At 36.2% G+C, this 14888-nt stretch overlaps 1 protein-coding gene across 2 annotated transcripts in view; it reads right to left on the reverse strand.

Moving 5' to 3' along the window:
- The window catches only part of LOC150085207 (ATP-binding cassette sub-family F member 3), a 197423-nt gene that overhangs the window by 114533 nt on the left and 68002 nt on the right, over nt 1-14888 (reverse strand). For both annotated transcript variants that reach the window (XM_090373096.1, XM_090373097.1), the window contains 2 exons: nt 12594-12725; nt 2035-2139 (listed from right to left, as the gene is read on the reverse strand). In XM_090373096.1, the coding sequence (XP_090229222.1) occupies nt 2035-2139; nt 12594-12725 (237 nt within the window). The remainder of the gene's footprint in view (nt 1-2034; nt 2140-12593; nt 12726-14888) is intronic.

The raw sequence follows: 14888 nt of genomic DNA on the forward strand, positions 1-14888 counted from the left end.
AAGAATGAGATTCCCATCCTTGCACATCGATGTTCGCTTGACAGCTATCACACCCTGATCTTTCAGTTCAGAGCAATCTCTTCATAAGGAGTCGTATCCCACTCTGATATGACACCATATCAGATGGGATATGACAACATATGAAGAATTCTGGGTTTTATGGAGGGTTACAATGAAAGGTATTCCCCCAATGGAGGTAGCTTTCAGAATTTGTTAGGCACGTTTGGCACATGAAACTTCCATTAAAAGATCTCCAGATAGTAGCCTTTTCATAGATTTTGGGGATCTGCCAACCCTTCTCCTTTCTGGAGGAAGAAGGTTAACATTTTTCCCGATTGCCTGCTCTCCAGTGGAATGGAGAATGAGGAAAAGCAGTATCACCAATGGTGGTGTATCCTCAGTTCTGGTTCATTTCACAGAATTGGTGTCAGTATCATCTGTTCAATTAGGTAGGGGCTTTATTGGGGCCTCAGAAGAAAAAGAGATTATGATATTCATAGGAGTAAAATAAAAATTTCTGATGCCCTAGGTGCCTCACCCGCAAAGCCCTACGAGGGGACACCCATTTGCAAACCAGCAGGTACTGCATACATAAATGGGATGCCAATTTTGCTTAGAGCATCATACTTATATTTCCAATAAGTAGTGGCCCTATCCCAGGGCCAAAGGGAAGGAAACTTACTTATTGCAATGCAGCTGATCCTAGTAAGAGCCACCTGCCAATTGATCCCAGTCAGGGTGGTCTAGAAACCTCCTGTCTTGTCAAAGCAGGGGCAAAGTGATGTATTAAGGCTAGGCCACTCACAACACCAGGAGCTCCCTTTCTGAATATCCATCAATCATGGTGCATGACTGCACATGTTGGATTCCAATGAGTAACCCTGAAACCAAGGTATGGGCACTGGAACCCAGTGATACCAAGTGATCTTTAAGCCCACCAACATCACTGAGAGGTCCCCTCACCATGTGGAGGTGCCCACATTGAGGGATACAAAAAGGAACCACTGATCACATGCAGCCTGCAAGCTACCAGCTGCCAACACCCTTGTTTGAAATTCTCAAAATGGAAACATTCTGAATCTGATGATGACACAGATTCATTTGTTGGCTACACGTACAAGCGAGAATCTATGCCAAAATAATTTCCATGTTGGCATAAATGTGCAGATTATAAGGGAAAAAGTGTAACAGATATCTTCTTATATATTTTGGCTAATCATTATTGTAATTATTGCTTTTGATAAAAAAAAAAAAAAAAAGAGCATTTCTTAGAAAAAATAAATAAACTGAAATATTTGAATGTATCTGCAATTCTGCCTAGAAACGATAGCAGGGAGTATATGATAAGAGCCTTGTCGATCAATTCAGCCCTGGAAGGGTTGTGCAAGGCTTATGGGGTAGAAGTTTTCTCAGTGTGGTCTGTGCTTGTTAACAGGAGAGACTGATTCTACAGGGATGGGATACACTTAAATAGAAATATTTGCTAATGCTATTGGGGCAGTGTTAGGTGGGTTTGAAAACTACTAGCTTGGGGGGGGGGATTACACAGGCTAATAGTAGCCTCAGGCAGAGGTGAAAGTGATTCTTTCACTGCTTCTACTGGAATGAGCAGCAGCCTTGAAAGCAAGGTGCTGGGGATTTCAAGAGCTGCTGGGAGTCATGAAATAAATAAATACATGGGCTGCATTAGGGTAAATAAGAACAAAAACAGGTGCACATATACTTGCATGTATACCAATGCTAGTTGCATAGTAAATAAATATGATGAATTTGAAGTGTTGGTCAAGACATCAAATGCAGAAATAAATACTTTTGGGATGACTCTCATAGTTATTTCTAAAACATCACAAGCTCTATTAAATATTGAGAGATTATACAACTTAGGACATGTTCAAAGATTAAATATAATAATATATTTTTGAATAATATCCATTTAATCAAAATGCTATATATTTTAACATATTTGGATATTAAAAGGGAGAAAAAAATAATACCACTTGATATAACTCCTAAAACTAAAAAAATAACCTGTACCTTGATATCATTTTAAGAAGGGTACTTTTTCCAATACCATTTCTACCAACCATGCCATATCTTCTGCCATATACTAGGGTCAAATCAGCTCCACAAAGAAGAACTCTATATGAATTAAATATTGAGAATCAACCATATTTAGAACACAATAATAATTTTCTTGTGTACACAAAACATAAGTGGATATAACTATTATGTAAATTTACAGTCTCTTAATAATAAGCACTTCATAAAACTCTGACAGTTTTGACATAGAGAATTCTTTTCTTTAAATTATTTATTTAGATTAAATAAACTAGTGTAATAAACTTGGCACACAAATTTTACAGCATGGAACAGTTTTGAATGGGAGGGGGAATCAATAACTGATTTTCACGATGTTAGAAAATAAGTATCACTTACTGACAGAGGAATGGAAAGAAATGATTTGTATCTATACATCATTGTTTATGAAAATTGGTTATAACAGTTCTATTCAAGTTAATTATTTGTGTGCATTTGAAACCACACTAAGAACACAAAGTGCATTTTATTATACTTGTTTTACTTTAAGTGGTTTTCTGACAATCAACACAGAGAAATGACAATTGTGCGAATTCCTTAGGCAATTTCTGTTATATGTGTGGTTACTTTACACCAAAATGACAATGATGGTTTATAACAAAAATGGTTAAACAATGCTTATTTCAACTTCATATGTCACCTGGGAGATCAATACAGAAGCTGGGCACTGAAGGTATGCTGCATATCATGCTGGATAAGCCTCAATGAATGAATAAAAGGAAAGAATTGCATGCCATCTGATGTTACCATAGTATGGTGTGAACCAACCATTCATAGTGGATATAATTCTGTATTCCAAAAATTTCATGTTTTTCAAAAAGCAGCAAAAATCAAACTGAATATCTAAATATTGCATTCTCCAACAAAACAAACCTTTCACGCTGAGAGTACTACTCCTGTACTATCAACTAAAAGAAAGAACTGCCCATTCCTGATAAAGAAAATCCAATAGAAGATCCAAGTTACCCAACAAAGACTAACAAAAAGAACTGCACTTAATTGAATAAATTGAGCTATTAACCTAATGATCTAATATATTATTTGAAGCATGTGTATATGGCCAATATCCAGAAAGAATATTGAAACAAACACACACACATACACCTCAGATTTCAATCTGAGGTGTATGTGTTTGTATACACATTAGCATTAGCAGAGGCATTTGATGCAAGAAAGCAAGCTTATGCAGCATCAGCCAAAAAAAAAAAAAAAAATAAATAAATAAATAAATAAAAAATAACCACTTCCACTTCACCCCTCTGTTCGTTCGAAATACCTGTCCAGCTGAGCCTTAAACTTATTTAGGCTATCAACTTCCACGACAAGGGATGGAAGTCTATTCCACCAACCATACACACGCTGGCTAAAGGCAAATTTCCTCACGCCTATCCTACATCTGTCTTTTCTCAATTTGAATTTATGCCCTCTAAGGTGATTATTCTGAGCAAGAGGAAGAATCCCATCAGCATTGAGCATGCTCAAACCATTCAAGGCTTTATACACCTCTATTAGATCACCTCGCCGGTGCCTAGTCTCCAGACACTGTAATTTGCAAAACTTAAGCCTTTCTTCGTAAGAGCACCCCTTTGTTCCATTCACTAATCTTGCCCTTCTCTGTTCTCGTTCCAGCATCTCAGCATCTCTTGAAATGAGGCCTCCAGACCTGTATACAGTACTCTAGGTGTGGTCTGACCATTGCCTTATACAAGGGAATAATCACCTCCTTATCCCTGCTAGAAAAATTCCTATATATCATCGACAATACACCACGAGCTACTCTTGCAGCCCGTCTGCACTGCTCAGAAAACTTCATATCTGCCTGCACAACCACCCCAGGTCCCTTTCATTCTCTACCACTGTCAGTGTAGTACCACAGAGTTGATACGTTGCTCTGGGGTTGCTGTTTCCCCATATGTAGTACTTTACATTTGTCAATGTTAAACTTCGAAACCCATCTGCTCAACCTTTCCAGATCCTATTGCAGTAGCATAGTGTCAGTAGTGTCCTTGACAACCCTGCCAACCTTCGTATCGTCGGCAAACTTGGACATTAAGCTTGATATACCATCATCAATATCATTTATAAATACAGAAAACAATAATGGACCCAATACTGAACCCTGAGGGACTCCACTAATAACATTAGTCCACGATGAGCAGTGTCCATTGATTACCACTCTCTGTCTTCTCCCCCTCAACCACCCCTTTATCCACAGCAGCAATTTGCCCCCAATGCCACACTGCTCCAATTTGTGCAGCAGTCTTCCATGTGCAACAGTATCAAAAGCCTTTCTAAGATCCAAGTATATAATATCAAAGTTATTCCCTGCATCCAGTTCTTTTGTGACTGCATCATAGTATCCAATCAAATTGGTCAGGCAAGACTTCCCCTTAACAAAACCATGCTGTGTCTGAGCTATGACTGAAGTCTTGTCTAGATGATCATGCAGTGCTTCTTTAACCAGTGCCTCCATTAATTTTCCAGGAACAGAAGTTAAACTAACAGGTCTATAATAATTTGTGTCGCCCTTTGATCCTCCGTTGTGACTTGGGGTTACATTTGCACATCTCCAGTCCATGGGTACTTTCCCTGAGCCCAAGGAAGCTCTCATAATTATGGCTAAGGGTTTGCTTACTTCCTTTGCTGCTTCCTTTAATATAACTGGATAGATCCCATCCACCCCAGGTGCCTTTCTTGTATTTATCTTCAACAATTTCTCCTCCACTTTACTCTCAGTTATTACAAGATTCTCTAGCTTACTGCCAGAGTTGAATACACCTCTGGCATTCCCCTCGCTGAATAACTCCTCATGTGTGAATGTCAATGCAAAATATTCATTTAGTTTGTTAGCTACCTGAGCAGGATCATCAACAGTTGACCCATCGATATCAAGTGGACCAATCTGATTCATCCCATTCCTTCTAGAGTTTACATAAGTAAAGAACTCTTTGCTGTTTTTCTTTGCATCCCTTGCCAAAGATTTCTCGTAATCTGCCTTCGCCTGCCTAACCTCCTTTGTAACTTGGTTACAGATCAACTTATATCTATCATAGGCTTCTGTGTCAAGTGTTAATTTGTATGTATCCCATGCATTTTTCTTCTCTGTCATATGTCTCATTAGTTCATCTGACATCCACTTAGGCCTAAACCTTGAACAACATTTCTTAGTTGGTATGTAAAGCCTAGTAGCTTCCAAGATAAGTTCTTTGAATGCTTCCCATTTTGAATTTGCTGTTGGTAACATCATCAGTTGGTCCCACTGTATAGAATTTAAATACTGTCTCAGTCCATCGTAGTCGCCTTTACGAAAGCAATAACCCTTCCCTTTACCCCTAATGGTAGTTACCTCTTTGAGTAAATCCCACTTCAGCACACTGTGATCACTGCCACCTAGTGGTTCATTTACCTGCAGATTCGTAATGCATGAAGAATCACTACTGATAATCAGATCAAGAGTATTACTCCCTCTAGTTGCCTCCCGAACATGCTGATGTAGAAAACAATCATCCAATAAATCCACAAAAGCCTTGCTAGTGTGTGAGTGACCAGCCCCCAAATTCCAGTTAAAATCTGGGAAATTAAAATCCCCCATTATAAGACTCTCTGATTTACTGGCCTATTCTATTTCCCCATACAGTTTCTTATTATACTCATCAGAATCATTAGGCCTATAGCACACTTCTACTCTCAATTTTGATCTCCCAATGCTTTTGTCACACCAAACTGACTCGACACTGCACTGTCCAGCAATGTCGACTGGCTTCACTTCTTTGGATTTTATGTATTTCTTAACTAATAGCATAACCCCTCCTCCTTTCCTACCCTGTCTATCCTTTCTGTAGACATTGTACTCCCCAAATTCCAGTTCTGCATTCCTTATATCTGTGTGACACCACGTCTCTGAAATCCCCACAATATCTGCCTTTGATGTTTTGAGCAATACCTCAAATTAATCAAATTTATTTACTAAACTCCTAGCATTGGTGTACACGCAAGTATACATGCACCTGTTGTTTTTTCTTAGCTACCCTAACACAACCTATGTGTTTATTTGTACCCCAATGATTCCCAGCAGTCTCTGAACTATCCTGCATCTTATTTTCCAGGCTGCGGCTCATTCCAATAGAAGCAGTGCAAGAATCACTTTGACCTCTGCCAGTGGCTACTGTTAATCTATTAGTCCTTGTATCCCTCCAATCTAGCATGCTTCAAAATATATATTTTTTTTTTATTTCAGTTGCAAGCACTGATTAAAAATACTATTTAAATCTATTTTCCTATTAGAACATCCTTGAGATAGCACTAAATATCCACCAAATATTCATCCACTTTTACAGAAAGGTGCAGCCTCCTTTTCAGTACAAAAATTAATTGGATGACAATGAGGGCCTATTACCACCAAGTGCACAATCTCCATTTTTTTTTTTTTTTTATTATATTTTTTTAATAATTTTGCTACTCCATTTTTCAAGTATACCATAACATAACAACACTAAGCACCACACAGTTTTTTTTTTAAAGGAATTCCACATTAATTCTTTCTGGAATTCAATTGTAATTAAACATTTACCCCCAAATATAGCCAAAGTGGGAGTAAATGCTTATTTTTAAGCATGTGTATACAGCCAACATGTATACACATGCTTCAAAATATTATTTAAATCTATTTTTCCTTTTAGAACATCCTTGAGATAGCAGTAAATATTCACCAAATATTCATCCACTTTCACAGAAAGGAGGCAGCCTCCTTTTCAGCACAAAAATTAATTGGATGACAATGACAGCCTATTACCACCAAGTGCACAATCTCCATTTTTTAAAATAATCTTGCTACTCCATTTTAATGACACCAAGCACCATACAGTTTTTTAAAGGAATTCCACATGAATTCTTTCTGGCTGTTCACAAGAGTACCCTGCAATCACATTCCAGTGCTGGCACCAGGAGCAAGTTGCTTTCAATCTGAGGTGTATGTGTGTGTGTGTGTTTTATTATTATTAGGAAACATCACCATAGTGGGGTATAACATAGAATAACTTTGATTATTGCCATCTGAAGCAATCAAAAATGACATTTTTCAGAGCCTTCACTACCATCACTGGAATTCAATTAAAGACATACCTACTGTCAAGGGTAAAGGGAAAGGCTTTTGCAAGAGTGACTACAATGGTCTCAGATAATTTTTAAATTCTATGCAGGGGGACTGACTGATAACATTACCAACAGCAAATTGTAAATGGGAAGCATTCAAGGAAGTAATGAAAAGATTCAAGTAAGCATTCAAGAATGCAAAGAAAAACAGCCATAGACTTCTATGCTTATATTAACAGTAGAAGGAAGGGACTGAACCACATTGGGCCACTTGATGTCAAGGGTTAACTGTTGATGACACTGCTCAGGTTGCTGAAAAATCGAATAGATATTTTGCATCTACATTCACACATGAGGAATTCTTTAGGGGATAGGATGCCACAAGTTTATCAAACTCCAATGGGGAGCTAAATAACTATGTGATAACTGAAAGGAAAGTGGAAGATGAATTGTTGAAGATGAACATAAAGGTACTTGGAGTGGATGGGATCTATCTAATCATATTAAGAGAGGCAGCAAAGCCTTTAGCCATAATTATGAGAGAATCCTTGGATTCAGGGGAGGCCCCTAAGGACTGGAGATGTGTGAATGCATCCCTAATTCATAGAGGGAGATCAAAAGATGACATGACTAATTACTGATCTGTTAGCTTAACATCTGTTCCAGGGAAAATAATGGAGTCGCTGGTTAAGGAAGTAATGAAGGACCATCTGGACAGGAATGCAATATACTGCTGTTAGGGCATGAATTTGTTAAGGGGCAGTCTTGTCTAACCAATCTAACAGGTTATTATAATGCAGGGACCAAGGAACTGGATGAAAAAATAATTTTGATATCATATACTTGGATTTCAAGAAGGCTTTTGATACTGTAGCACATAAACTGGAGCAATGTGGCATTAAAGGCAAGTTACTGCTATGGATAAAGGGATGGTTAAGTAGAAGAAGACAGAGTGGTTATCAAAGGGCACTGCTCTTTGTGGACAATTAGTCCAATGGAGTACCCCAGGGTTCAGTGCTGGCCCTTTGTTGTTTTCAATATTTATTAATGATACTGATGAATTTATATCTGGATTAATGTCAAAGTTTGCAGATGATACAAAGGTTTGCAGGGTGGGCTACTGAAAATATAGGAAAATTGGTAGCGGGTAGTTGATTGGTGGAACAGACTTCCATCTTTTGTTGTGGAAGTTGATAGCCTAAATAAATTTAAGGCTGAGCTGGACAGGTATTTGGAACGAATGGAGGGGTGAGAGCAGAGCTTTTTTTTTTTTTGGCTGATGCTGCATAAGCTTGCTTTCTTGCATCATGTGCCTCTACTAATGCCTAAACGTCACTTGAAGTTTATCATTGACAAATGCAAGGTAGTGCATATGAGTAGCAGTAATCCCAGAGTAACTTATGAACTGTGTAGTACTACACTCGGGTAGTAGAGAATGAAAAAGACTTGGGGTAATTGTGCAGTCAGACATGAAGTTCTCTGAGCAGTGTAGCATTGACAAAATCCCATGATGCTGCCAGGACAGCTCATGGGGTTTTGTCAATGATACACAGAAACTTTGCTAGCAGGGATAAGGAGGTGATTATCCCCTTGTATAAGGAATGCAATGGTCAGGCCACACCTTGAGTACTGTACACAGGTCTGGAGGCCTCATTTTAGGAAAGTTTATATTTGCTGAAACAGGTGCAGAGAAGGGCAACCAGATTGGTGAAGGAAACAAAGGTGTGCTCTTACCTAGAAAGGCTTCAGTTCTGCAAATTTTAGCGTCTCGAGACTAGGTACCTGCAGGGAGATCTGAATGAGGTGTTTAAAGCCTGAATAGATTGAGTAAGCTGAATGTTAATGGTATTTTTCCACTTGCTGAGACTACACACACACATAGAGGAGCATAAATTGCAGGATAGATGTGCAGAAATTTGCCTCTAGCCAGCATGTGGTTGATTGTTGGAATAGCCTTCCATCTGTTGTTGTGGAAGTGGATGGATTGAATAAATTCAAGAAACAACTAGACAAATTCTTGATGCTATATAAGCTTGCTTTCTTGCATCATTTGCCATTACTACTACTAATTTGTCCAGTTTCTTTAAACTTATTCAAACTTTCATATCCCTATTCTGTTTAGGCATTCCTACCCCCCCCCCAAGTAACTTGATTTCAGACTAATTTATACCTACTATAGGATTATGGTCTACTCACAATTTGTAATCATCTCATGATGCCTTTAACTCATCAATTAATCTGACATCCATTTTGATCCATATCTTGAACAATCACTTCCTTTGCTCCACTGTATAAAAGTTTAATAATTCCCAGTTTTTGTTTTTTTTTCACTTAAAATCTCCATCAGATGTTTGTGCTGTTTAATTATCCTTGGCTTCACATTACATTGCTCATTTCACTGAAAGGAAATATTTGTACCCTACACAGCTGATTAATAAACATTCATTATTCCTGTAATAACTGTTGTGAATGGTCAATTCATTCTATGCTTTATGCTCATGTAATTTCTTGACTGGTTTGTTTGTTTGGAAATTTATTAGGTGCATTGGCATCTGTGTTCATAGTGCACCATTTCTTGACTGGAGAAAGTAATTATACTTTATCTACACAGTCATGGGATGAACCAATCCTGATTTCTAACAAAACAAAGAATTTTGCCACCAGAGAGATAATTATCTCAATACACAAATCAATGGTCAAACCACATTTTTGATACTGTATACAAGGTCTGGAAGTCTCATTTCAGGAAATAATGAAAAAAATACTTAAAGCATGAAAGGGTACAAAGGAAGGCAACAAGGATTTATGGATGTAAAGAGATATTCACAGAGGAAGATATTCCGGCTCTGTAATCTATAAGGCTATTAAAATTAGACATCACAAGCTTTAAAGGGTGGAAAAAACCTGTGATAACTTAGGTAAGTTTAAATATCTAAATAAATATTTAGAAGTAGGTAAATCATGAAATCAGAAAGATAAACTTTTGATAGAAGATGTTATGCTTTCTTGTATCATTCTGCCAATTCACTGTACTATATTAATGTAATATATACATATAAATGGAAAAGTTAATCACCGGGATTAGGATATACATATTAATAAGTTAAAGAACAAAAACAGCATACTGCTTGCAGTCTAATAACCAATTTCCAAGCAGAATGCTAAAAGTTCTAATTCACCTGTTTACATTGTAAATATTATTTTAATTTAGTCAATATTGTTAATTAAGAAAATAAATATAAACACAGCACAGCCAAAGGCTTGTAATCTAATAATCAACCTCCAAGCAGAATGCTGGATATTCTATGACCTATCTGTTTACAACATATTTTATTTCAGTCAATATTCAAGAAATAAACCATTCATTTGTAGATTAAGAAAATAATTTTAACAAGCAAGCATCACATTACAAACCCTTTATCAGATCCTTGTTCACATATATGAGTTAGAACAGTGTTTCTCAACCTTTTCATCGCTGCACCACACTTTTAAAGACACTAAAATTTTGCGACACACTACAACATATATTCACAAATGGGAAGTTATTTCTGTTAGGTGAACTAGAAATCAAAGTGTGACGTCACACTGACCAGTGGAAGGTGCAGTATAAATAAACAAATTTTTTGTTCTAATTAATTTTTATTATAAAACTTGGATTTATTATTTTTTTTTAAATTTGCATTTTCCATAGCACACTCAGGCATGCAGGTTGAGAAACACTGAGTTAGAACAAGGATTACAAATTTGCCTTTCTCCAATTGCTGATGTCATGTTGTAAGAGGCATCTAAAATCCAGTATCTAGTGTTCTCACAGCCTCTCATTCTCTGGAACCCCCTGCCATGCTCATTAGTTCATACTTAACTTTATTTTTGAAAAACCCATTCCATCAATTCCCCTATACTTCTCCCTTTGTTTCTGTTTAGTCACCTGGCTAAACCTTAAGTAAAAGGCTTCTTTTATTTTTATTTTTCAGTCTTTCCCCCATTACTACAAAATTCCTATCACTATTAGCTTGAATGCATTACGATGCACAAGTTCTGTCAATTCTGATGTTTCAGAGTTCCCTATGGCTATGTGTTTATCATATTCAACTATGCACATTTCAAATTTTCTGGTCTCACCAATGTATGCTTTGCCACGTTCACACATATTTTTGTGTATTATATGCTATATATTATTCTCTGATATTATACCTTTGAACCAGCTCCTCATCCTATTAATCAGCTTAAGGATCACTTCAAGCTAGTACTGTCACAGATTGTTTTTTTTTTTTTTTTTGACAATACCTTTTACATATGGAATTACTACTCTCCTTTTGTAATCCATATTGTATTATTGTTTATGTTATTTAAATATTTTCCTATGGTCGTGTTGATTAAATTACCCATTTTCTAATAATAATCCTTTAACTGTGTTGATTTCCTCCGAACATTTTCGACAATTTTTTTTGAGACTCTCTCACAAATTTTCAAACATCTATTCATTATTTTTGATATGTTTTAATTTTGTGTAGGTGATCAGATGCAAAGTTTATGTATAAGCCCAAATTCATTGGCATTCTTATACCTGTGAACATAACCTGTCTTTCTCTTTAATCACTAGGATATTCAAGAAATGCAAGCTATTATTGGCCTCAATCACAAGCTTAAACTTAATGGTCTGATGAATATATTTTTTGAATTTATAAAATTCTTCCTGTCCATGTTCCCATATGAACACATCATCCATGAAATGGACCCATAGGGAAGGCCTTAAAATGGCCCACTGGATGGCTGCCCTCTTCAAAGCTCTCCATAAACAGATCTGCAATAATCAGTAGTGACAATGCTGAGGCTTTTCTTTTGTATGTATATTTTATCTTTGAACAATAGAGGGCATATAATATACAAAAATGTGTAAATGTGGCAAAGTATACACAGGCAACACTAGAAAAAAGATCTGAAACGTGTAGCTGAACACAACAAACATGTAGCTAAAGGAAAACTAAAACAAGCCTTTCACATTAAGACATTCAGCCAGGTGTCTTTAAACAAAAAGAAAAAAGGGGAGAAATAAAGGTAATTTATTGAAGAATAAAGTTAAATAGGGACTATTGGGCATGATGGGGGAGATTATCAGGGAACACGAGGCTGTGTGAATGCTAGACACTGGATTGGAGATGCCTCTTATAATATTGTGTCAGCAGTTACAGAAAGGCAAATTTGTAATCCTTGCTATGACTTATTATTTGTGTGAAAAAGAACTTGGTAAAGAGTTTGCAATGTGATGCTCTTTATTAAAATTATTTATCATAGTGTACAAAGTGTTTGAAAGTTTATTTCTTGATGGATAACACCCACAAAGAAAATGTCTCATTTAAGGACTTGATTAATCAACACTGTTAATCAAGAAAATAAATACTCACTTGTCACCAAACGCAATATCAAAATTCTCAATCTTGATATCCATTGACCTTGCAGTTCCTTTGGCTTCAAGCCTCATATCTCTTTTGCTGACAGCCTGAGTTGCAGTAGCTTCCTTATTGATAAACGGACCACTAATAAATATATATGAAAATTAAAATACATTTCGCAGTAATGTATTTTTACTTGCCAAAAATAAACAGAACACAGTAAAAATGTTATATATATGTGACAATTTTTTAAATGTCACTTAGACTCTCAATACAACTTTTAGTGTAGCTCTTATTTAAAAAAATTAAAATTAAGCAATACAAATGTTATGATTATCACTTGAAAAACTACTATCAATATTAACAAATATGATGTTTAAGTCTAAATTCAGGAAAATTATTTAACATATCTGCTCTATTAGAGGCAATGAAGAGGATGTTAATTTTATATTAATATCATATAGACTGAAACATGAAGTCATGGACAGTTTTTAAATATGTAAAATAGCATAGAAAATTTAATAAATTTACTTCTAGCCAATTATTTTAGAATGGAAAATCCATATGATACGGTTCGTATAATGTGTAGATGTAGTTATTATCTGAGGAATTTTTTACATTTACTATTTTGGTTATATTATGCTACTTCCCACTGTACACCGATTCTTATGGTTTATCATGTTTTATGTTGGTACAAGTGTGTTCTCAAGGATCAGCTTGCATGTTGTTCACACTGAAAAAATTTGGAACAATACACAGGAAGCAGGACTGAACTGCCCTTGTCTCAGATTGGCAGACTAAAGCCTCAACTGAAGAAGCCTTTAAGAATTCTGTCTCCAATGGGATCTGAACATATATTACTACAAGCGTCAAATCCATAATACTGTTTCTCTATCTTCATATCTTTGTATAGTCACAAAAGACACAAAGATGGAGAAACAGTGAGAAAATGAAATATTATTGCTGAAAATGAGAAATAATAATGTATGCAGTGCATTATATTTCAAACAAGTTTGATTTTAATTTTTTTAAATTAGTTTTTTTTTTTTTTTTTTTTGTGATTAACAGAAGTGAAAAGTAAATAATTATCTTTAATTCATATAAAAGGAACTTGTTATAATTAATCACTAATTAACTAACTAATAATATATATAAGAAATTTTTTTCACTTCACTACATGCATTTACAATGCAATATTCTTTTGACTTTTTGCAATAATTTATTTCCTCCTTGATTTTTAATAAAAATTTGAAGTGCCGCATTTATTTTATGAATCTTCTGATTTAATAAAATATAAAAATACATACCCAGATCGTGTAGTTGATGTTTTAGCAATGTACTTTACTTATTTTCTCCTGTAATTTATAACAATTGAAATATAACATGTATGAGGGCTGTTCAATAAAGAATAGTCATAATTTTTCATGAACAACTGTACTGCTTGCTATTTCTAGATGAGCTGCAGAATTTAAGACCAAACCAAACTGCATCACATAGCACCTGTGCAGTTGATTTGTGCACACGGTGTGACTGTGGTGGTTGGTCAAGTTTATACCTGTTCAGTTTTTCTTACATAACAATGGATATGACATGAGAGGAACAAATTTTGTTTCCATCTCAGAAAACATCAACTAAAAAATATGAACATTAAAAGAGACTTAAGTCTATGCTTCCATACAACACAGGTGGTTTAAAATGTTTAAAGTGAACATTATTCAATCAAAAAATCGGCAGTCCTGGAGCTCCAACCACCACTACTGTCACCACAGAAACCACAAACACTGCTTCCATAATTGTGAGAGCGCATTGTCATATAACAGTAAGGCAACTGGCAGAGATGTTGAGAATATCAGTAGGAAGCACGCAAGGTATTCTCCATGACCATTTGCATATGACGTTGTTGTTGTTGTTTGGTTTTTAGGGGTGTTCATCTTGTCGGACAGAAAAAAGGTTCTTGCCCGACATTTTTAGGGCCTTTAAGGCCATATTGCTTCGGGGATATGCGGTGGTCATTCCCTGAACCTTTCCGCATCCTTCGTATTTGGTGGTCAAGGGCTCGAATCCCGGTCCAATCAAGAAGTGTGTGCTATGCACTGCCGCTCCTGCCCACCTGGCTACGGAGGTGCCTGCATATGACATGTATTTGTACACACTCGGTTCCAAGGCTAAACACCTGAGGTATTTGTACACACTCGGTTCCAAGACTAACACCAGCAGGTTCGCATGGAGGTCTGTCAGGAGCTGCAATAGATGGTTACCGAAAATGGTGAGTTCTGCACAAGGTGATAACAATGGATGAGACATGGC

Source organism: Mastigoproctus giganteus, chromosome 5, assembly GCF_048544385.1.
Source record: "Mastigoproctus giganteus isolate SK-2022 chromosome 5, ASM4854438v1, whole genome shotgun sequence".
NCBI lineage: Eukaryota > Metazoa > Arthropoda > Arachnida > Uropygi > Thelyphonidae > Mastigoproctus > Mastigoproctus giganteus.